At 34.5% G+C, this 23281-nt stretch overlaps 1 protein-coding gene across 4 annotated transcripts in view; it reads left to right on the top strand.

Moving 5' to 3' along the window:
* The window catches only part of SDK1 (sidekick cell adhesion molecule 1), a 1196729-nt gene that overhangs the window by 957916 nt on the left and 215532 nt on the right, over positions 1 to 23281 (top strand). For all 4 annotated transcript variants that reach the window (XM_031949904.1, XM_031949968.1, XM_031949836.1 and 1 more), the window contains 2 exons: positions 11487 to 11678; positions 17510 to 17631. In XM_031949904.1, the coding sequence (XP_031805764.1) occupies positions 11487 to 11678; positions 17510 to 17631 (314 nt within the window). The remainder of the gene's footprint in view (positions 1 to 11486; positions 11679 to 17509; positions 17632 to 23281) is intronic.

Below are 23281 nucleotides of genomic sequence, written 5' to 3'. Positions count from 1 at the left end.
CCTAGAATCATATATTCCAGCAATCAAAATAACTAGGTCTGTGCCAAAAATATCACATTCAGCAAAATTAACCAGAATATTGAGTGAAAAAAATAGACATTTAACAAATTTACAGATTTTCAGGACTTTCAACCATACCCAAATTCAATAGAAAATTTAACACATAAGAGCCAGTAGTAAAGATCATTTTCAAGGAACTTAACATGGACAAATTGTTAATGTTTTTTTTATGGAAATCTATATCCTATGTTTAAGACTGACACCAGCAATTGGGCGGCTCAAAAGAAAGATTGGAGCAGAGTTGAATAGACTAAGAAGCAACACTGTCTAGAAAAAGGCAAAAATGCTATGTTATACAAATGAGGTGCAGAGGAAGAATAGACACAGAGACATTAGAGCAAGGAGGAGTTCTTGTAGTTCTGAAAACCAACTCATATCAAGGGTATAGTACCCTGCAAAATCTATAAAGAAATAATGGTGGAGGGACGGGCAGAAGAGAAGTAAAGGATGAGGGAAGAAGATAAGGGAAGGATCCATGAGTGGGGGAAGGTTAAATAATAGCAGGCAAGTTATGTAGCAGAATTATAGAAGAATTAGCAGGGATAAGAAAGTAGAGATAAATTTAAAGATTCAATTAAGAGAGAAATCTACATTATATGTCAGCTATACTGATGTTGTTTTGGATGCATGTTTGCATGTGGGTGGATCTATATGTGTGTATATGTATATGTGTATACACACACATATATGTCTGCATCTTGCTCTCTCTATATGTGTATATTGATGTGAGTGGGTCTGTGAGTGGGTACTTAACTATAGCCTGCTTGGGGGAGATAAGGAGGGGTAAAAGGGAAGAAAATAAAGTAAAAAAGTGTGCAGCAGAGAACAAAAGAATAATCTACAAGGAAGCAAAGAAAAGATGGATATAATTTCTTCTATATTATATATCTTTCCTTGAACTGATAATGTATTGTTATATATTTTGAATCTTCTCTGATGTTCAAAACTTTCTGTTTTTGTTTTCCTTTTCTTTTTTTCTATTGGTGTTTTTTAATAAAATAAAAAAATTAAATCTTATAGAAACATATGTGCTGGGGAAAAATGAGACAAATGAGGCTTTTAACCATTTGGTTTTTGTAACAGCTAAAACAGATTTGGGATATTCAGAATGATAGTAGGATCTGGTATGGCCTAGATTAAGAAATTTCTTAAATATTAAATTTGAAATATGTATCATATTCTCTTGATGTATTAATTTTTCCCACAGTTACTTGTTTGAAGAGGTTTAAAAAACAAATAAATAAACAAAACCCTGTAGTTTGGTGAAGAAAACAAAGAATAAATAATCTTTTTTAAAGAACAGAAACGTAAATTATTATTGTTGGTCCTGAGCTACCTATATGATCACTTCCTTTTGTTTCTTCTATTCCATAAGGATGGGGTGGACCCAAATGCTTTCCTTTCCAGGGTTACAGCCTCTTGTTTCTAACCAAGGTTTACTTTCTTTTCTCTTTAGTTGTAGGGCAGAATGCATCCTTACAGTTTCTCTCATCTCCTGGTCCTTGAAGCAATTCATAGTCATTTTAAATTTTCTGATTTTTAAATTACTAATTAACTCTAATGGGAAAATAGCCTACAAAGAGTTGCAGAGCTTCAAAGTCTTGACCTTAATCTGCAGTAGGGAAGACAGCAAAGCTTCTTTGCTATTGCCCTTCCTCATTTGGTTTTAGACAATATAGGGAAAGATGAAAGAGTTCCTGTCCCAAGCCACTTAGGCTGCTCATTTGCATTTGGGGAACCTAATACTCTTAAATGTCTAGGACATAATGGTTTCCCCACACTGGAATTCTTTGAATTGGATGAGCACTCATTGATCATAAAACCATAGATTTTGAGTTTGAAACAACCTTTGTAATTATGTTATGCAATCCAAGGGTTCTTAACCCAGAATCTGTGAACTTTAAAAAAAACCTATTTTTTGATAAATGCATTTCAATATATTTGGTTTTCTTTTCACTAGACTGTCAAAAAAGTGCAACATACACAGGTGTGCATGTATGTATATATATGTATGTATATATATATATATATATACACATAAACATGAAGTAAGAACCCCTATTTTGCCTAAGCCCCTCATTAGAGTTGAGGAAAATGAAGCCCAAAATAATTAAGAGATTTATGTGCTACATGTAGTAAGTGACATAGTCATTAATGGAATCCAGGTCCTCTGATTCCAAATTCAGTTCTCTTTTCATTGTGACAAAATGAACCCCAAATTGTCCTAAACTACATGGGAATTGCTACTCTTCTATTTGAAAGAACAGCACTAATCCTTAAGTATGTATATAAATAGTTGCATTGGCTCTTCTACAAAGTTTCAAAAAATGACCCTCTGCAATTAGGCAGCTTGCTTTCTACTAAGAGCATGTATACAAGTAAATATAACACAGGGAATATAAGTATATACATAAGTATATGAGTCTATAAGTATAAGATATATAAATATAATAAGGGTAGTATGAAATGAAAACAAAGTGATGGGAATAAAAAGTTTAAAAATGACAGTCTCTGCAATCAGGCAACTTATTTTCTACAAGGTATATAAAATCATATTTGCAAGTTAAGTATAATACAGGGTATATAAATTACATATTATGTATATATAATATGTGTATAATAGTATGTATAATAAGGGTAGTATATAATATGAGCAAGGAAAGATCCAGATGAGGTTCTCAAGGAAAACAAATTAAAAGATGTTTAGAAGATGCTCAAAGATGAAATGCATTGAGGTCCTAGATTAGGGTTTTAGGCATCTAAGTAGAGAAAAAAAGATTTATAGAAGAGATGTGAAAGTAGAGTGACAAGTAATGGATTTTTGGTATGAGTGAAAGTGAGTTGAGGATAATGCTATGGTCATGGTGACAAGGAGAATGGTAATTTACTTGAAAGTAATAGAGAAGTTGGAGGGAAATGAAAGGTTATGAAGAAAGGAGATAATTATTTACATTAATATTTATGTTGAATTTGAGATGCCCATAGGACATCCAATTTGAGAAGTCCACATGACAGTTATTTGGAATGAGGCTTAAGAAAAAGGCTAGTGTTGGATATGTGGGTATAAACTCATAGGAGCTGATGAGATTACTAAGTGAAATCGTGTAGAGGAAAAATAAAATAGGAGCCAGGAAAGAGTTTTGTGGGACACATATAGTTAGTAGACATGGTATGGATGAAGACTCAATAAAGGTCACTGAGAAGGTGCAGTCAGGAAAGTAGATAGTAAACCAAGTGAGATCAACATCTCAAAAAACCTATTGAGTAGAGAATATCTAGAAGGAGTATTCAACATTGTCAAATACTACAAAGGTCAAGGAAGACTGAGGACTTAGAAAAAGTCATTGGATCTGGCAATTAAAAAATCAATGGTAATTTTGGAGAGATTAATTGCACTTCAATAATGGTGTTGGAACCCAGATTGAAAAGGGTTAAAAACAGAGTGAAAATATAGCAACTATGTGTACCTTTTATTGTCAGCTTTCTCAAGAACTTTAGTTAAGAATGGCAAGATAAGAGCTAGAAAAGATGTTTGGATCAAATGAGGGTTTTGTTATTGTTGTTGTTGTTTTTTAAATAGAGGGGACATGGTTGTTTTTGTAGGCAGCAAGGAAACACTAGCAAATAAGGAAAGACTGAAAGAGAGAGGGGAGATTATAGCAGGAACAATTTATTAGAACACACACAAAAGAATGAGATCAAGGGTACATTTTAAGGGAATGTTGGCAATTTGGTCTCTAATTCCTCTGTCTCTTTGAAAACCAGTCTACTTTTCTGGTACTTTTTGGTTCACATACTGCTGAAACCTAGCTTGCTGAATCTTAAGCATACGCTTATTGGCATGTGAAATGAGTACAATTGATCAGTAATTAGAACATTTGTTTGCATTGCCTTTTTTTAGAATTGGGGTGTAAACTAATCTTCTATTCCAATGGCAACTATTGGGTTTTCCAAATTTGTTGGCAAATTGATTGCAGCACTTTAACAGCATCACTTTTAAGATTTTAAATAGCTCAACTGGATATATTATTACCTCCATTGGCCTTATCATTAACAATGCTTCTTACGGCCTACTTGATTTCATCCTCCAGAATATCTGGCTTTGAATCAGAAACCACAGCATCTTGTTTATTAGAGATGTTAAGATCTTTCTTGTATAATTCTTTTGTATATTCTTGCCACCTCTTTTTAATCTTTTCTGCTCATTAAGACTTCTGCCAGCAGAATGGCAAATGAGAATAATTTGTTCCAACAGCCATGAAGGCAGCTGAAGCAAGTGCTATTGTGTACTTTGGAGTTTGGTCAGACACTGAAGATTCCCAGGTCATCCACTGTGTCTGGGGCCATTGCCAGTCATCTTGACTTTTCTCCTGCCACTGGATTTTGATGTCTCTGGAAAAGAGGGAGGTGATGACTTCATGTAACTCTGCCTCATTAAATTTAATTCCCACACTAGTAATCACTTCATGATATCATTGGTCCTCTTTGAAAATGAGGAATGTTGAAAATTATCTATGGATATGATTTGAAAATAAAAAGCTTTAATTTAAAAAAAAGAAATGAGGGATGAACAGCAACTCTTTTATCATTTTAATACAGTCTATTGGGTTTTCTTGGTAAAGATACTGGCATGATTTGTCATTTCCGGCTTCAGTGGATGATTTTTGTCAGAACTCTCCCCTATGACCTATCCATCCTGAGTAACCCAGCACATCCTAGCTCATGTTTCATTGTGTTATACAAGACCTTGTGCCACAACAAAGCAGAAAGGACTGTGAGATTATACAACATAAATTTATAATGAACTCAATCAGCATGGTTTTATGATTTTCTCTAGTTTCATGCAGCAACATGTGAATAAAAGTAGAGTAAATGAAAAGAACATTCTAAGATTAGGGTTTGGCAAAACATGATTAGTGGTAGTAGGATGAAGGTTTTAAAGATTCAACAGTAAAGGATAATAGTGAGTTAAAGTGGTATATAGCTCAGGAGAGGGGACATGGCTTAAAAAGAATTGAGGGTTGGAGGGAATGGAAGTTACAATGAAGATAAAGAACAGGATTAAAGATCATAAGGCATAAATAAAAATGGAATATAAAATATTATGATATGTAATTATAGAAGTGATAATTGAACCTCTGAATATTGCTCAAAAGATTGAGTGTACAAAGGAGAAATAGACTGAGGGTAAAAACTTGGAATGGACAGCCACACTTAAGGTTTGGAAGAACGTAGTTTCTATCCTAAAGAAAATTAAGTTCCAAATGAGAAATAAGATGCTCAAATCAAGTTCTTTGTGTATTCCTAAACCTGATTCTTCTCTTGATGGCCCTCTTTTTGGTGGGCATCACTACTACCTTAGCAGCGCCAGGCTCAAGACTCTGGAGTCATTTTTCTTTGGAGTCACTCTTTCTTCCTCCTCATACCTTACATCCATTCAGTACAAAATCTTTGGTCATTCTGCTTTCACAGTCTCTCACATAAATTCTCTTTTTCTATTTCCACTGCTGCCACACAGGCTCTCATTACCCTTTGCCTAGACTATGACATCCATTCCATCCAATCCATTTTAAGTACTGCTATTTATTTACTCTTTCTAGTCATGTCATTACCTTACACAAAAATCCTCAGTGCCTCCCCATTGCTTACAAAATAAAGCCCCATTTATAACAGGTATTTTATTTTTCTTACTTTCTTAAAGGGAGTATTGGGATGAGAAGGGGAGGTAGCAGAGAGAGAAGACAAATCTTCATTTGAAAATAAAATAAAATTTACCTTAAAAAAAAACTCCAAAAAAGTCCAACCCCTTTCTTTATCATTTAGTGTGTTCTACCTTTGCAGCCACTATTACTCACATTCTTGTTTTTATGAACAACCATACTGAACTACCAGCTGTTCCTCATACATGATTTGCATTTTTCTACTTTCATCATTTTCCCTATACCTTCCCTTCCATCCAGTATGCCCTTCCTTCTGACCCAATTTGCAATCCAAACCATTCCTTAAAGGTCAGCTCAAAAGTCACCTTTTGTAGGCAGGCCCAAATTTTCTTATCTCTAGGCAGAAATGATATCACCCTCCTTTGAACCTTGTAATTCCTTCATGTTAGCAATAGATTCTATTTTGTATGATAGTTTTTTGGGGGGGAGGTGGGGGGGATTGTATGCTTAATCTTCCTTACTATGAAGTAAGCTCTTTGAGGCCAGGTATTTTTACAGTTTCTATTATCCTCAGGCAATACAGCCTGACACAGCATCTTAAAGACAGAAAATATTCAATAAATGTTTGTTGAATTTTAATTAAGATGTAATTTTAAAAAAGAAACTAAGCTAAAATTAAGTTGAAAAAGTACTGTCCAAAACTGAGAAATGTACCTGACTCAAAATTCTTTTGTTACTGCTAAAACTCTTCTGAAGGAGATTTGAAACTCAATGAATATAGTGCTGTTGGTTTTGTCTTGTTTTTTAAACAAAAAGATGGGGTATTCCTTCTTCAATCCAAAGAAGAGGAATAAAAATAAAAGTTGTTGTTGAGTGGTAGTTGATGGGATGTATTTCAGATAGTTTAGCTGAATTATTGTTGTTTGTCCTTTGTTCTCAAAGAAGATGATGACATCAGGGAGAGGATGCTGGGACCTGTAAGTAAAATGGATCTAAGTGAGGGAAGGCTCTGCAAAATCACCAACCTCACTTTCTCCTCCAGAGCCACCTGGGTCCAGTGTCCGGGTATAGATTGTGAAGTTTATCTGAATAGCCCCTCTTCTCCCTATAAAGAAAGAAAGAAGAAAACAAGACTAATGAATGAAAGTAACAACCTAGTAACCTAACAGGAGTCTATGACTTGAAAAAAGAAAGGCGTTTAAAACTAATACTTTAGGGACCAATTCTTTCAACTGAATTAACATTATACTTACTGACTACTGATTTCAGAGAGACTATTTGAATGAAACCTATATAAGATTCATAAGGTCTGTAGTCTGCTTTTAAGTTTCACATGTAAACAAAATATTGGATATTAAGGTAAGTTTCCATAGCAGAGAGTTTTAATGGGAAGGAATTATCTTTTATTTTTAAATCAAGAAATAAATACACATTTCTCCCTCACTAGTGTAGATACCTTTTTTTGCCCTGTCCTGCCCTTTCAGAAAAGACAGCATGTTTTATTCCTATTTAGAGTAACAAGAAAAATCCTTGGGCACAATCATTTGAGTTGAGCAACCCTTTTATTGCTAAAGAACTGTTGCCAATACTTCCAATTTGTGATCATCTGGGTTTTTTTAAACTACCTACTAGAATTTAATGAACTCATTACAAGATTTTATTTAAATAAATATCTTTAGTTTCAAGTAAAACCTGTTTTTTGTGATGGCACTATTTACCCTGTTTGCTTCAGAGGAATGCTAGTATTGCCAAAAAGTGACATTCTGCTACAGAAAGCTTGGTTACATTGCTATTTGTGTTGAACCATTGTGTTGTCTTAACAACTGGCTTCATTTTAACTTTATCCAATCTACCTTTTGTGTGTGTGTGTGTGGGGGGGTCTTTACTGATGTAAGCTCCTTGTTAGTAGGGGGTGGTTCACATTTATCTGTGTAATCTCAGCACTTAGTACAATGCCTAGTATATAGTGGTCACTTGATACATTCTTATTGATTAACAGACTGGTTAGCATGATACTAAACCAAACCAAACCAACAAATGACCCAAAACATACCCTCTGGTCTCAAGTAGTTTCTGTTCTACAGTTCTCAAAATGGAAATGCTGCTTGCTGGTCTTTGGTTTGTTGTTTTTTTTTCCCTCTCCTTTTTCTTCTCTTTTTCAGACTCTGTTCCCTAGATCTCAAGTTTCCATGAACTAATTTCATATTAAAGATGGTGGGGCAGCAGCAAGAGAGAAGTAATTCTTGGCCATAGCTCTTTAGTTATCTCTGTGGCAGGGAAAGGTTCTGGAGAGGGACAAGATGAAGCCATTATGGTTATTTCATTACCCTCTGTTTCGCCATGCTTTAGGCACCTCCCCAAGGGATGAAATAATTAGTAGCCTGCCCCCAATGAGGTAAGCCATAATGCTTTGGCTGGCGTAGAGTGCTGCTCGGCTGATGACAGATTGGCTCTCTAAGAATGACTTGGACTTCCAGTGGAGCATATCAGTCCCATCACACAGGTCTATGCCATGCCAAAGGTTCAAGTGTTTCCTAAAGAGATGCAACCAAAAATAAAATCTATGCCCAAGGCTCCAAGTCCAGGAAAATTTTATGTCATCCAATGATCCTTCTGAGACTTTCTATTTAAGCCGTGTGTCACTATTAAAGGGAACTGCCAGAATTGTTTGATAGATTGATTAGTTTGGTGCTTTATACAATGCTGCTTTAAGGTCTGAATGCCTGGTAAGAAGCTACTATTTTATTAGCCTTACTTCATAGATATCATTCACTATGATTTCTTTTTAATTTTGGGGTCTGGAACAAGAGAAGGGAACAAAGAAGGGGGGAAAGAGCCAGCCTTCTTAGTGAATTACCCACTGCTCTTGTTATAAATTTCAGTATCTTCCTCTCTCCCTCTGTAAACTCTGATTTATGAGGGCCAGGATATAGACAGACAGTTTGTGATTGGATGTACACTCTTTTGTAGAGAATTTACTTCAGATCAACAGAAAATTATTTCTGAAACTCCTCTGGTCGTTAGTCTCTGTTAGGCAGCCGTTTATGGAGAAGGTAGAGTGCCAAGGCAGAGGGAAGGTCTGGGGCACCTTCCCTCCTCTTGCTTACATTAGAGCCAGATGAAACATTTGCTGTCCAGACTGATTGGACTCCACCAGACACATTCCTGGAAAAGTTGCCTGTAAAACAGAGGACATCTTTCCTCACCACATGGCCCAAAGTTCTGCCCATCTGTGTATAACTGGACTTCAGATGCAATTGTTATTAAGTATGCTTGGTCCAACTCAATCTACTCAATTTTGTTTTTATTTGTCCTAGCCTGATTAAATCGGGTTTTATTGGTGTGTCCATGGTTATCCTTATCATTTTTAGTATATCATTTTATCACTTTTTATGCCAGTACATCATAACTATTCTATACTAAATCGCTCTAACTAGAGTACTCACTAAATATCGCCATTGTGCTCTTGTTCCAGCTCACTATTTCCAACCAATGCCACCTTTTTTGTGCATTTTGATGGTGAATGGTTTGGAGCAGCTTAAGTTAACTACCCCATAGATTCAACATTATGTAACACTGGGTTTTTTATGTCTTTGGAACAAGCTTGGCAGCATCAATATTAAATTCTGAACTATTAAGAGAATTGGTTCAGATAATGCATAGGTGATTATTCCAAGCTTGTCTATACACATAAAAAATGTGTCACAATAGTTATTTAGAAGACTTCTACTTACCCTTGAGCATCAACAATAAGAAATTAATTCCAAGTCACTGAATGATTGAATATGAAAGAACTAAATAAAACATAATGTTATTAGCTTATAGACCTTGAATATTATATTAGACAATAGGTCTTTAACAACTCCAAGTGTCAGATGTTTAGGTGATTTGGGTAAAAGATGTTAGCAATACCCACAGGATAGAGGAAAAATGGATACTGCAATCCAAAGTATAGAGATGAGTAATAAAATGGTCAGTCAACTTGCAAGCATGTACAAGCATGAACTGACTGGATAAGAGGCCAAAATTGCAACTGACAAGTCAGATACCCACTTAGAGATAGATCTGGCTAGATTAGCTCATGCTAATTCCTATAGAAGACCTTTCCTTACCTCTTAAATCAGAGATATCAAACACTCTATAGATTTCATAAGGCCCACAAAATTCTCCATGCTATTTGAAGCAGAATAAAATAAGTGTAAAATGTAATTGGAACATTTAACATAATAAATAAAATAAAAGAGATGATATTAACATTAATTTATTAACCTAAACTATTATGTAGTGAGCAGGGATACCACTGCTCTAAATGGTAAATCTTCTTTTCCCCCACCATTACTCCTTTGTATTTACTTTGCATATATTTACATTCGTTTCATGATGGAGGTAGAATGAATCACCCAACCCAATCAGATCCAAAATAAATTTATGTTATTGGACCCCTAATACAGCAAGACAATCCTTTTCTTCCTTTCCAATTGGTTTTCTATCTTACTTCCTACAGAGACCATTCTAGATCTTTATTTCTCTTCTCAAGCCTCCCATACTATCTTCTTTGCCAAAGACTTGGCCCTGTAGGAGCTAATCCTTAAAGATGACTGCTAGAAGGATTGCATAGGAAAGCAATTGAAATCAGATGCACTGCAGCTATTTCTGACAGCAATTCCTGACATTTAATCAATTTTTTTCCTCTTAAAGCTATTAAGAATTAGTCTAGATATATAGTGTGCTCCCAATACTTGGTTTGTACATGGTACATTAATGTCTATAACCATTTTCATTATTTCCATCTTAGAGAAATGGCGCTCGGGGAGGTTAAAATGCCTGATAATTTTTTAGCATCAAGATCATTGGCTAAGAGTAAGGGAAAATATATTTTCTTGGTTTTTTTTTCCTTCAACTTTGTATATCTAAGATGCTTTCATCATTGTCTCTATCATCAAGCGATATTTTTTAAGCTTCCTCATGTGTGTGGTGATATATTAAACTTTCTTATAAAAAGTTTTGATTTAAGAGTCACATAGGCCTTTTTGCCTCTGAACTCAAATCATAAAGCTATCTGGAGTCAAGTAAATTATGAGTGTTAGGCTGTTTGATGGAATGTGGTACCTAAGAGCTTAAAATTTCACTAAAAAAACAGAAGAAAAAAAAAGCATAACAACAACCAACAACAGAGAATATGCAGAACCAAAAGCAAAATTAAAACAACAGGAAAAAAACTTATAAAAGCAAAAACTGTTACAAATTTTGTTTTAGAATTTAGAAATGATCAATAATTGTAACCATTTGAGGCAAGGAAAAATAAAAGAGGAGGAAAATATGTAATTCATTTTGTTGTTTTTCAATCATTTCAGTTGTGTTTGACTCTTCATGAACACATTTTCTTGGAAAAATACTAAAGTGGTTTGCCATCTTCTCCATCTCATTTAATAGAGGAGGAAACTGAGACATACAGGGTAAAGTGACTTGCCCAAAGTCATACAAGTAGTACATGTTTGAGGCCAGATTTGAATTCAGGAAGGAGTCATCCTGAGTCTAGGCCTGGTGCTCTATCACCCTGCTCTACCTTAAGACCAACTATAATGATATAGGAAAACCTAAGACAACTGTGCAAATACCAAAGGTAGCTATGTAACAATTGGTGTTTAATACTCTTTATTTTTGTGCTTAATACATATTAAAATTTTTTCAAAACCAATTAAGGAACTGGAAGTAAAAAATAAGCATGAGATGATTTATGATTGTTGAACTGTTATTGTTTTCTAGGTTATCAAATTTCCTGGGAGGTATACAGTAGAAATGACTCTCGTCTTACACTTACTTTAAATAATACAACCCATGAATATAAAATTAAAGGATTATCATCTCTTACCACCTATACCATTGAAGTGGCAGCTGTCACAGCAACAGGGATTGGACTGGTAACCTCATCTACAATTTCTTCTGGAGTTCCACCAGGTTAGTGAAACGTCATCATCATTGTCTTTCAGCTTTCAGGCATGTGAAATTCATTGCAATATAATAATCTGTGTCTCATAGATAGCTTTGTTTCCCTAAAATAACTCTATGTGGTGGGTTAATATTGCCTTACTTTGACCCTTTGTGTGGAACAGTAGAAGAGAAATACTTAAAGTGATGTGGGCATGATTTCAAAGGGAACAAAAGGAAATCCTTATTTTATGATTATAAGATACAGAACAGATGTTTTTGAGAGGTTTTTCTTTCAATCTTGAAAGAAGCCAAACTCTGAATAGTTGTAATGAGCAATTTTGGTTCAGAAGAACAGATAAAATAATCTTTTCTGGACAGATGTAGTGAGTTTTGGGTCCAGAATGTTGTTTGCTCTCATAGTTTCTGTGTTAATGCCCGGTTTATGTAAAGTTTACTTTGATATAAGGGAAGATTCAAGGATGAAAGAAAGAGATGTATTGGAAAATGAGTATCGTTTAAAAATGAAATGTCATTCAAATATGGAATTATGTTTAAAAGAATTGCAGATATTTAACCTATAGCAAATTGCTTGCTATCTGGGGAAAGGGGAAGGTAGAGGAGGAAAGGAGAAAAATTTGGAACTCAAAGTCTTACAAAAATGAACACTGAAAACCATCTTTACATGTATTTCAAAAAATAAAATATTATTGAAAATAAAATAATAAAATAAAATGAATGTCATTAATTTTTATCTAACAGAATAGCCATGGAAAGGGATTTTTTCCTTGAGGGAACTGATATACAGATAAATCCATTCAGGGCAGTGTACAACTAAAGATCACTTTATTGACATCTCCTTGCTAATCATTCCTTCCCCACCCCCTCATGCTTACCCTTTCCTCTTCCTTCTATACTCTTTAGGAATCATGAACCATAATCAAATCAAGGTTACCATGATTCTGTTTTTTTTTTTCCTTTTCCCTTAGATTTTCTTTCTGAACATGATTCATAAAGCAATGTGTATTAAAAATAAATGATTTTTAAAAAAAGAATATAATACATTTTTCTAAAGGTTACCATGGTTTGTTGCTGGGCTGTACTGATATACTCCATACTTCCAATCATTATTCTTATAGCTTTGTGTTCTCTGTGCTTGGCTTATAGTAGGCACTTAATAACTAGTTTTTCATTTATTCATTTATGAATAACCATAGACAGAGAGGAAAGAAAAACTTTGGTGGCCTTCAATGACTCACTCTAGACTATCTCAATAAACTACTGATGATTGATCTCTCTATCTCAAGTCTCTCTTCACTCCCTTACTCAGCTGTCAAACCGATCTTTAACCACAGGTCCCCCCATGTCACCCTTCCTATTCAACAAACTCCCCTATTTTCTTATTACCTCCAAGATCAAATATAAAATGTTCCTTTGGGCTTTTAAAGCTCTTCATATCCTTTCCTACCTTTCCAGTCTTCTTATACCTTATTCTTCTCCATGTACTCTGCAATCCAGTGACACTGGCCTTCTTGCTATTTGTTTAATAAGACATTCCATCTCCAAAATCTGTGTCTTTTCATTGATTGTCACTCTCAGCAACCTAGCTTCTCAAGCTTCCTTCAATTCCACCTGCTATAAGAAGCCTTTTCTGGCCTTATTGCCCTCATTCTTAACATATTTGCAATTTATCCTTTTTATATCTTCTTGTTACATAGTTGTTAATAGTTTGTTAAATACTCTCTCTTTGATAAGACTATCAATAACTTGAAAACAAGGATTGTTTTTTGTTTTTGTTTCCCCAGGGCTTAGCATAGCCTGGCACCTAGGAGTCATAAATACTTATTGATTAACTGGTGTAATTCTTCCTGATGTTGACCCTCTCCAAATTTGACCAGCAACCTACCACTGAACCTATACTGGAAAAATTTTCAGTTTAGCAGAATTTTCTGGAAGTTGTAGGCTTTCAGTATAACCTTATGGAACCAAGAATCACTACCATGACACAATAAAGAATAAAAGGGGGACTTTAGTAGAAGATAAATTACTATTATTAACATTAACATAATGTTGATTTAAATTACAAACTGTATAACAGTGTCGGAATGACTCTATTGTGTAAAAATGAAACAAATCTGCATATGTATTGTATAGTTTTAGGTATAACCCCAGCAAGGCAGCAGGAAAATGAACTAACTGACCTCTGGAAAACCTTTTCATCCTTTTATTTTTGTGATTGGCAATACACTTGGTGATGCACAGAATAGAGAATTATATGAGGAAATGAAGCACAACTGTATTAAGTAAATGGTTGATAACCATGGTTAGGAAAGCTATTGAGTTGCTATTACTATATTTTCAGGGTAGATCACCTGAAACTGCAGGGAGGTCATAAAATGCCATTGCATATTCTAGTAATTGGATTAAAGCAAAAGTCATATGATGCTGATGTCGCTAGATTCTGTTTGCTAAGCTTGAAATCTATTTCCATTTGATGGATAAAGAGAATTTTAAAGAATCAGATTCTCTGAAAAATGTATTGGAATTTTTCTTCCTTTGATTTAAATATTTTCTGCCCAAAATTCATTAAAATTAGATGTGACAAGAAGCCTTGAAATCCTGTCATCCCTACATATTCCAATATTGGAACAATCACCAAAGTAATGCTATTGTTCCCATGTGGAGACTTTTTTTAAATATCCCCAGGAATAAGAAATTGGGGAATGGTTCCCAGATACATTATCTGATAATTTTTTATGCTACCTGAATTGATCTATTTTCTTTTCTTAATTCTACCCTCTTTTCTAGTGCCAGGTACTTTTATATTATGCATTCTTTGCCTGAATTACTCTTAAGGTTTTAGACATCATCATTTTTTAAAAATCTTTCATTTTAAAATCATTAGTAACTCCAGGTAAGAGATTAATTATTTAAAATAACCTTGTGTCATAGAACTGCTGTTATATTTAAGTCTTAGATAAAAAATAACTAGATATCAGGAATCACAACCCATGGCCATCTTCCCCTAGTTGTATTGCCAGAGAAAATAAAAAAACCAAATGATCTGTACATCTACCAGAATTTAGAGTCCCGATAGCAGGACCTAGAAAGCTCCATGTCCAAGTGCTAGACACTTATTTAATATTTGATTTTTATTTATTTTTCAATTACATGTAAATAAAAAATTTTAACATTTATTTTTCTAATTTTGAGTTCTAGATCTTTTTACCTCTTCCCTCTCACCTCTCTCCATCACCTCCACCCCTGCTTTCTGGAGAAGGCAAGCATTTTTATATAGGCTGTACATGTACAGTCATGAAAAAACATTTTCACATCATCTATGTTGCAAAAGAAAATCAAAAGCAAAAAAACCCCATAAATAATAAAGTTTGAGAAAGATGCTTCAAATTGCATTCAGACTCCATCAGTTATTTTTCTGGAAGTTGATAGCATTTTTTCCTGAAAGTCTTTCTAAATTGCTTTGGATCATTGCATTGCTAAGAATAGCTAAGTCATAGACATGATTCTGCTCATTTTATTTTGCATCAGTTCATATAAACCTTAGGTTTTTCTGAAAAAAACATCCTAATTGTCATTTCTTATAACATCAAGAGTTTTCTGTCAAACCATATACTACAATTTGTTAAGCTGTTCCCCAATTGATGAGTGTCCCCTCAATTTCCTATTATTTGCTACTACAAAAAGAGTTATAAATTTTTTTTGTAAATATAGCTCCTTTTCCTTTTTCTTTGATTTTTAAAAAAATATAGACCTAATAATGGTATTGCTGGATCAAATAATTTGCACAGATTTATTGGCCTTTGGGCATAATTCCCAACTGCTTTTCACATTAACTGAATCAGTATGCAACTCCATTAATAATGCTTTTGTGCCTCAATTTTTCCATACCTCTTCCAATCTCAGGATTGTTTTAATTTGCTTTTCTCTAGTCAATAGTGATTTAGAATACTTTTTTCATATTACTATAGATAGTTTCTTCTGAAAACTGCCTATTCATATTCTTTTATCATTGGAGAAATGACTTTGTTGATAAAAGACACACACATATATGTATGTATGTATGTGTATACACATATATATACACTATTGATTTGTGTGAATTTATTTTATATCCTTCAACTTTGTTGAAGTTATTGTTATTTTCTTGGATTCTCTAAATATACTATCACATCATCTGCAAAAACTGATAGTTTTTAATACATTGTTGGTGGAGTTGTGAAGTGATCCAACCATTCTGGGGAGCAATTTGAAACTATAGCCAAAGGGTTATCAAATTGTGTATACCTTTGATCCAGCAGTGTTACTAGTGGGCTTATATCCCAAAGAGATCATAAAGAAGGGAAAGGGATCCATATGTGCAAAAATGTTTTTGGCAGCCCTCTTTGTAGTAGGAAGTGGACACTGGGTGGATGCCCATCAATTGAAGAATGGCTGAATAAATTGTGGTATATGGTTATGGAATATTATTATTCTATAAGAATGATTCCAGAGAGGCTTGGGGACACTTACACGAACTAATGCTAAGTGAAATGAGTAGAACTGAGAGATAACATTGTACACGCCAACATATCTCTCTCTCTCTCTCTCTCTCTCTCTCTCTCACTCTCTCTCTATATATATATACACACACACTCACATCAATATTATACGAAGATTACTTCTGATGTCCATGACTCTCTTCAATAATGAGATGATTCAGGCCAGTTTCAATGTCTTGTTATGAAGAGAGCCATCTGCACCCAGAGAGAGGACTGTGGGAAATGAGTGTGGATCACAATATAGCATTTTCACTCTTTTTGTTGTTGTTTACTTGCATTTCATTTTCTTTCTCATTTTTTTTCCTTTTTGATTTGTTTTTCTTGTGCAGCAAGATAAGCGTATAAGTGTGTATGCATATATTGGATTTAACATACATTTTTATCATGTTTAACATATATTGGATTACTTGCTAGTAGAGGGTGGGGAGAAGGAGGAGAAAAATTGGAACACAAGGTTTTACAAGGGTTAATGTTGAAAAATTATCCATTTATGTCTTTTGAAAATTACAAAGCTTTAAAAAAAATAAAAAATATAAAATAAAAACTGATGGTTTTGTTTCCAGTCCTCATTGCCTATTCTAATTCCTTCAATTCCCTTTTTTTTTTGGGGGGGGGGAAATCTTATTCATATAGCTAGGATTCCTAAAACAATATTGAATTGATAGTGATTTGAATTGAAGTGATAATGGGCATTCTTGCTTCACTCCAAATCTTACTGGAAAGATTTCTAGTTTATTTCCCATTATGACAATGACAACTATTTATATTTTGTTGTCTTATAAACAAAGCTTGATCGCTTTACTCCCCTTGCTCCTAACCTAATCATATTACCTAAGTGAATTGTAAGACAACAGGTGAGGTATTCAATTATCTGCATCATCTGAGGAATCAGAAAAGGTCATATTTTTCATTAATTGACATACACCCCCAATTTTTAAGACCTGTCTATAAGGCACTATAGGGAGGAGACAGAGAAAATTAAGATATGTCTTCTGTCCCCCTAGGAATTTATAATCCCATAGATCATATTAACAACTTCAAATACTGATACCTCAGATTAAGTTGGGTTTCTACTAAAGAAGTAGGTATCTCACTGTCATTATTCAAATTATAACCCCTTGCCATTGCTTAAAAAGCTTTGCTTTTACAGATTCTTATTCACAAATTATTCCTTTTGCTTAAGTAGGTGTTTTGCAGGTGTTTAATACAGAAATAATGAAATCACCATTGATTTATAGAAAACATATATAGATCTGAGACATGACAGTTTAAGTTTCTGTCTTTTTTCCCTGTCATTTTTAGAACTTCCTGGAGCCCCTTCCAATCTGGTGATTTCCAATATCAGTCCACGATCAGCAACACTTCAGTTCCGGCCTGGTTATGATGGGAAAACCTCTATCTCCAGATGGATAGTAGAAGGACAGGTATGTATTAAATTTAAAATGAAATATAAAATAGTCCCGATTAATGATATTTGGCTCTGCAATAGGGAAAAGAGGTCCTATTAATGTCAAGAGAAAAAAAATCTAACTTAAAAAAATATTTCCCTACATTTCTAAGATCTCTTTGGTTTCCTAACAGCCTTTTAACTGAGAAGCTTAACTCTGCCTTTCCATTTTGCATTTTATGCTCCATTTCTCTTATCCTATCTCCTTTTTTTATTTCTAGATTTGTGTCCTCTTAGCTATGGAAAATTCATCCATAGAGAATTTAGATATCTTACTTGTTTGTGGAATATTTTGGGTTGTGGAAAGCACTGCTATAGTTCTCCATCAATCCTGAATTAACTAAATTACCCAAAGAACTAATCCAACATGACCCTGTACATTTATCTTGTTTTTCCTACTATTTTGTAGCTGTGGAATTTATTTTGGGTCCTGTATCTTAAATAATCATTAAATTCCTTCATGTAGATTAAATATTTCTTGTATAATAAATGATTATATATATGTATATATACACATATATATTTACACATATACACACAGGAAAACTGGCCAAATCAGAGAAGGAAAAAATTAGTACTAGTTTTATTTTCTGGTGAAGGAAGAGGGGGGAAAATGAAAACTAAAGGAGAAGGATCCACAACCATTCTTATATACTCAAAATTATTTCTTTCTGCTTCTAAATTTGGTTTTCTCTGCCAATGAACAAGAGTTTTTATGATTTGAGTTTTATAACATTGATTCTATGGAAATTCGTCACACAGAATTAGAAAATCAAGGAAATTATTCAGTGTACCATCCTAAAAAAAATTAGTGTTAATGGAATTCTTCTGGGAACATACAAAATATTTTTCTTTAGCTATTCAAATCTTGCTATAGTCTTGGTGAGGTGTGAAGAGCAGATATTTGCATATTTAACGAATCAACAATTTCATATTAGTCTATGCTTAGCATTTTTCTGATCAGTCTATCAAAATGGTTCATAACATGGTTCTTGCCCTCACAAGGCTTCTAATCTAGTTGAGAAGTGAATTTGCTGCTGACAGTATGAGGTGCAAATAACAAAAGATTTAAAGGTCCTGGTCTTATCTTTCTGGGAGGCAAATTTTGAGAAATTGAGCCATCAGCTATTTGCCTCTCTCAAGCAGCTGACATTATATTACCTCTGAATTTCCATTGTTCCCACCTTGCTGCCACAAGCTAGGCAGTTAAAGAGTTAGCCAATTCATTCGTGAAATTATAATAAAAGCTAAAGGGAAAATACTTGTTCTACATTCTCTTTACAACATTTTTGTTGTTGTTGTATAAGTTTAAACTACTTAAGAGAAGATAAAAAAGAATGACACTATGTGTGAGATTCATCCTTTGTGAACTCTCATCTTAAAAAGAAGATTCATTTTAAAGCTCCCCAAATGAAAATGGCAGGCTTTTTTCCAGCATTTCTGGGTTATTAACAGTAGTCAAAAAAGGAAATTTAGGATCAGTTGCCATGTGTCACATCTACAAGGGTTTGCATTGTAATGCGTTGTGGAAATCTACAATGTGCCAAGGTATCTTTAGAGGCATGCTTGAATAATTCTTTTCCCCCTCTTTAGTTATATGGTTCCTTTTCATTTCTGTCTGCCTCATGAAAGATTTGTATTTTATATTCTCCAATATCTGGGTTAGTTATCAATAGTCTGTCATTCCATTTTAATTGTGTTAACATCTATTCTTTTTAATGAGCAAGTTGAGCTAGTTTTCAATCATGTGCTCATTTATCATGAAAAATTTAATGGTTTAACTGATGAACATTATCAGCAGTATCCAAGCAGTACATTGTGACATGCAAACCTGCTAGCTTGTCACACAACTGGCAAATAGATACACACTTTTAACAATCTGGTCAATGTGGAACTCTTCAATGACTACATTGGCCCCTCCTTCTATAATACTGTCAGTTCCATGGGACATGTAAATGAGACCACATTATCACCATGACCTTATGGTTTTTCCAACATCTAAGTTGCTGCTGAAATGTAAATGAGGCAGGACTGTATAGACTGAGTTTCATTTTAGAGTATATTCTGGTAGAAAGAGGACCAGACTCAAGAGTCATAGAACCCTGGGCTCTAGTCTAGATTTCAAACACGTTACCCTCTTTCCCTGGGCTTCAGTTCAACTATCTACAAAGTAAGGGAACTGAACTAGGTAGGACCTTTCATAATTGATATTCCCTGAGTAATTATGCCATAGGATTCAGAGTAGAATTTATTTAAGGGATTTGCAATAAAGTTTACTTTTTTGGTCCATTTAATCTGAGTTTTTAACCACTTTTTCAGGATAAAGAAGTCATCTTTACATTTTGACCAGTTCTTGGAAGTACATCAGAAACATTTTACTATTTAGTTTTATCTTTGTTGAGTTATAAGGGGAAAAACATTCCAAGTACCAGGAAGCATATTGTTAAAAGTCTAAATGGAAAATCTGTTGCTCACTTGTGTTGTATATGTATATGGGAGCCAGGAGTAAGAGGAAGAGAATATTTTTGAAAGACATATTTTATTGTTCACTGATGCCCTTCTAAATTAGTAACCTTTGGCTCTTTAGTAAGCAAAATGCCTTCTTCCACATTTGTATAGCTAAAGGATTAGGCTCAACTATTAGACATTTTCATTTGCCATTTATAGTTGCCTGCTTCAGTACCTTGGCAAACCCCTGCAGCTTACAACCATTTGCTATGTTATAATAGCTAGAATAGCTTCAACCTTCAGTAGAAACAACTCTGAAAAGAATTTTCTCTAATGAAGATGTTAGTGATAATGTTTTGGGTACAAGTAAAACATTCTAAAAATGCACGAACAAAAACAAAACAAAAAAAGGCCTACACCATTTAATGCTTATTTCTGCATAATGGGAGAAGCCATTTTCTTCAAAGGAACTGTTTTTGAGAATTAAAGTGCTAGTAAAAATAACCCTCATATCTAGTTAGTGCTGTTCTCGCTATATCTAAGGAATAAAGGAAATGGTGCACTCAGAATGGTCACTGTGAGAAGCCATGTGTAAGCTATTTTCATAAGTTGAAGATACTCTGGGAGCCTTCTGTTTGGCTTACACATTCTTACATGAAGTCAAAGACTTAAGGTAACTTGTACTACTCTCGTGGACTTTATATAGAAATCATAGGAGCTTAGATTTAGAGCTGGAGAGGACCTCAGAATTCATTTAGTCTCTCCCCCTGATGGTGAGAATAATCATAGGATCACAGATTCTGCACTGAAACCGCTTCAGAGACAATCCTGTCCAAATCTCCTCACTTTGTGGGTGAGAGCTATCAAGACTTTAATCCAAGACTTATGACTCTGAATCTAATATTCTCTTAGACCTTATATTGTTAAATGAAGATCTAAGATTTTTGTGTTGGTTCTCAGCTATCATGTTCAATAGCATGTTATGATCTAGAATTGTATACAGAGGATATTATGTTTTTCTAACATGTCTTTTCTTCAAGGACTCTCACAATCAATTTCTGCTTGAAATTAATCTTAGGGAAATATTGTGTCTCTGCAGACATCCTACTTGCCAGATTATGAAAACTGTGCAACCAAATGTCTCTCCTTTTTGTCTTAAGTGCCAGAAAACTCGGAGTCAAATGAATACACTAAGTATCTTAATATTCTCCATTCAGGTTCTGATTGTATATATTCCTTCTGCTATTCTTATATGGACTCTGTTTTTTTTTTTTTAAATCATTACATTTTTAGTTTTCACTGGATTTTTATTGGTAAACACCTGCAAATGACAATATACAAATAAACTGAAATGAAATATCCCCTAAACTTTTTTATATTTTCCTTCTTATGTTCTTTCACTGACACTCTCTTCAAGTTACAATGGGAATGGTTGTTCCTAACAAAGGGAGAGGTAGATTGTCTATCATATCCAACAAACTTATATTTGTCTCCAACTACGTGCAAGGCACTAGGACTACAAAGATGAAATAAGATAACACTCCAGAATTCAAGGAACTTGCAACCTAATAGGGGAAATCAGAGGTCATCACCTTTGACCAGAATACTAGGTTCAATGTGAAAAGTGCAAAAGAATGGTCCTAAAAAGCTGGATTTTGAGATATTTATGATTGAGTGCCTTTCTTTCTGGGGGAAAACAGAAAGGCTTCAAGGAGAAGATGACATCTGAATTAAGTCTTGAAGGGAGGAAGAGATGTTGGCAAGTGCAATTGGGGAAAGGAAGATCCATTCCAGTTAAAGAAGATTTGAGCAAGGGCAAGGAAATGAGAGAGAAGGAAGAGCTAGACTCTAGAGGGCAGAAATTAGTCTAGTGTGGCTAGAATGTAGAAAGCATATGAAGGGGAGAAGTGTGAGGTTGATATTGAAATATCAAGATAAGCCATTAATTAGACATCATTTTTCTAGGACACATTAATTGAGCATTGCTATATTTGATATCCACTCAATTTAAAAGGTAGTATAAAAGTCAATATGTTCAAAATGAAATCCATTACCTTTCCCCTAACCACCACACCAAACACACACCTTACCTGCTCCTGTAGAGGGTAAGATCATCCTCCCAGGGCCCCAGGCTCCCAACTAGGAGCCTTCCCAGATTCCTCCCTATCTTTCCCTCCCCTATCCAAGCTGTTGCCAAGGCCTATAGATTTTCCAGCATCTCTCTTCCGACCCTGCCACCACTCTTGGGCAGGCCCTTGTCACCTCATGCCTTGATTACTGCAGTGCCCTGCTAGTGGGTCTTCCTGTCTAGAGTCTTTCCGCACTTCATTTAGTCAGTAAAGGGATATTCCTAAAGCACAGAGCTCATCACATCACTCATCCTATTCAAAAGCTCCAGTGGTTCCCTATTGCCTTAAAGATCAAATACAGAAAACTCTTTGGCTTTCAAAGTCCTTTATAAACCCATCTCTGTCTTACCTTTCCAATTCTCTTACACCTTACTTTCTAACACATACTCTTTGATCCAGTGACCTGGTCTCCTGGCTATTACCATCTCCCTCTAGCTATCTCCCATGTCTGGAATGCTCTCCCTTTTCCATTCTAACTATAGACCTCCCTGGCTTCCTTTATGTCCCAACTAAAACCTCACCTCCTACAAGAAACCTTACCTAACCCTTCTTAATTTTAGTGCCTTCCCTTTGTTAATTATTTCCTATTTATTCTGTATAACTTGCTTTGTATTTATTTATTTGTATGTTGTCTCCAGAATTAAACTGTAAACTCCTTGAGGGCAGAAACTATCTTTTATTCTTTTTGTATCCTTGAGTACTTGTCACATAGTAGGTACTTAATTCTGTTGAACTGAAAAAATGTCTGGTTCAGGCATCCTCAATTTTCTCTCTTTAAATGGCATTTCATATTTATATTAAAAAATATTTTTAAAAAACACAAAAATACCAATGTAAACTTGAAGTCCTATGATCCTGTGATCATAGGAATTATCATTAGTTCATAGGCAGATGAAAACAATTTCTTACAGTGGCTATGAGGACTTAGAGCTTGGCTGAACATCAAAAACACTAAGGTCATTTGCTGCATCCTCAACCATCACCAGTCATCTTGACTTTTTATCTTGCCACTGAGTTTTAGTGATTCTGGAAAAGCATACAAGGCTGACT

This window comes from Sarcophilus harrisii, chromosome 1 (genome assembly GCF_902635505.1).
Source record: "Sarcophilus harrisii chromosome 1, mSarHar1.11, whole genome shotgun sequence".
Lineage (NCBI taxonomy): Eukaryota > Metazoa > Chordata > Mammalia > Dasyuromorphia > Dasyuridae > Sarcophilus > Sarcophilus harrisii.
The sequence above is the reverse complement of the archived record's forward strand: the minus strand, read 5'-3'. Positions and strand labels throughout refer to the sequence as shown.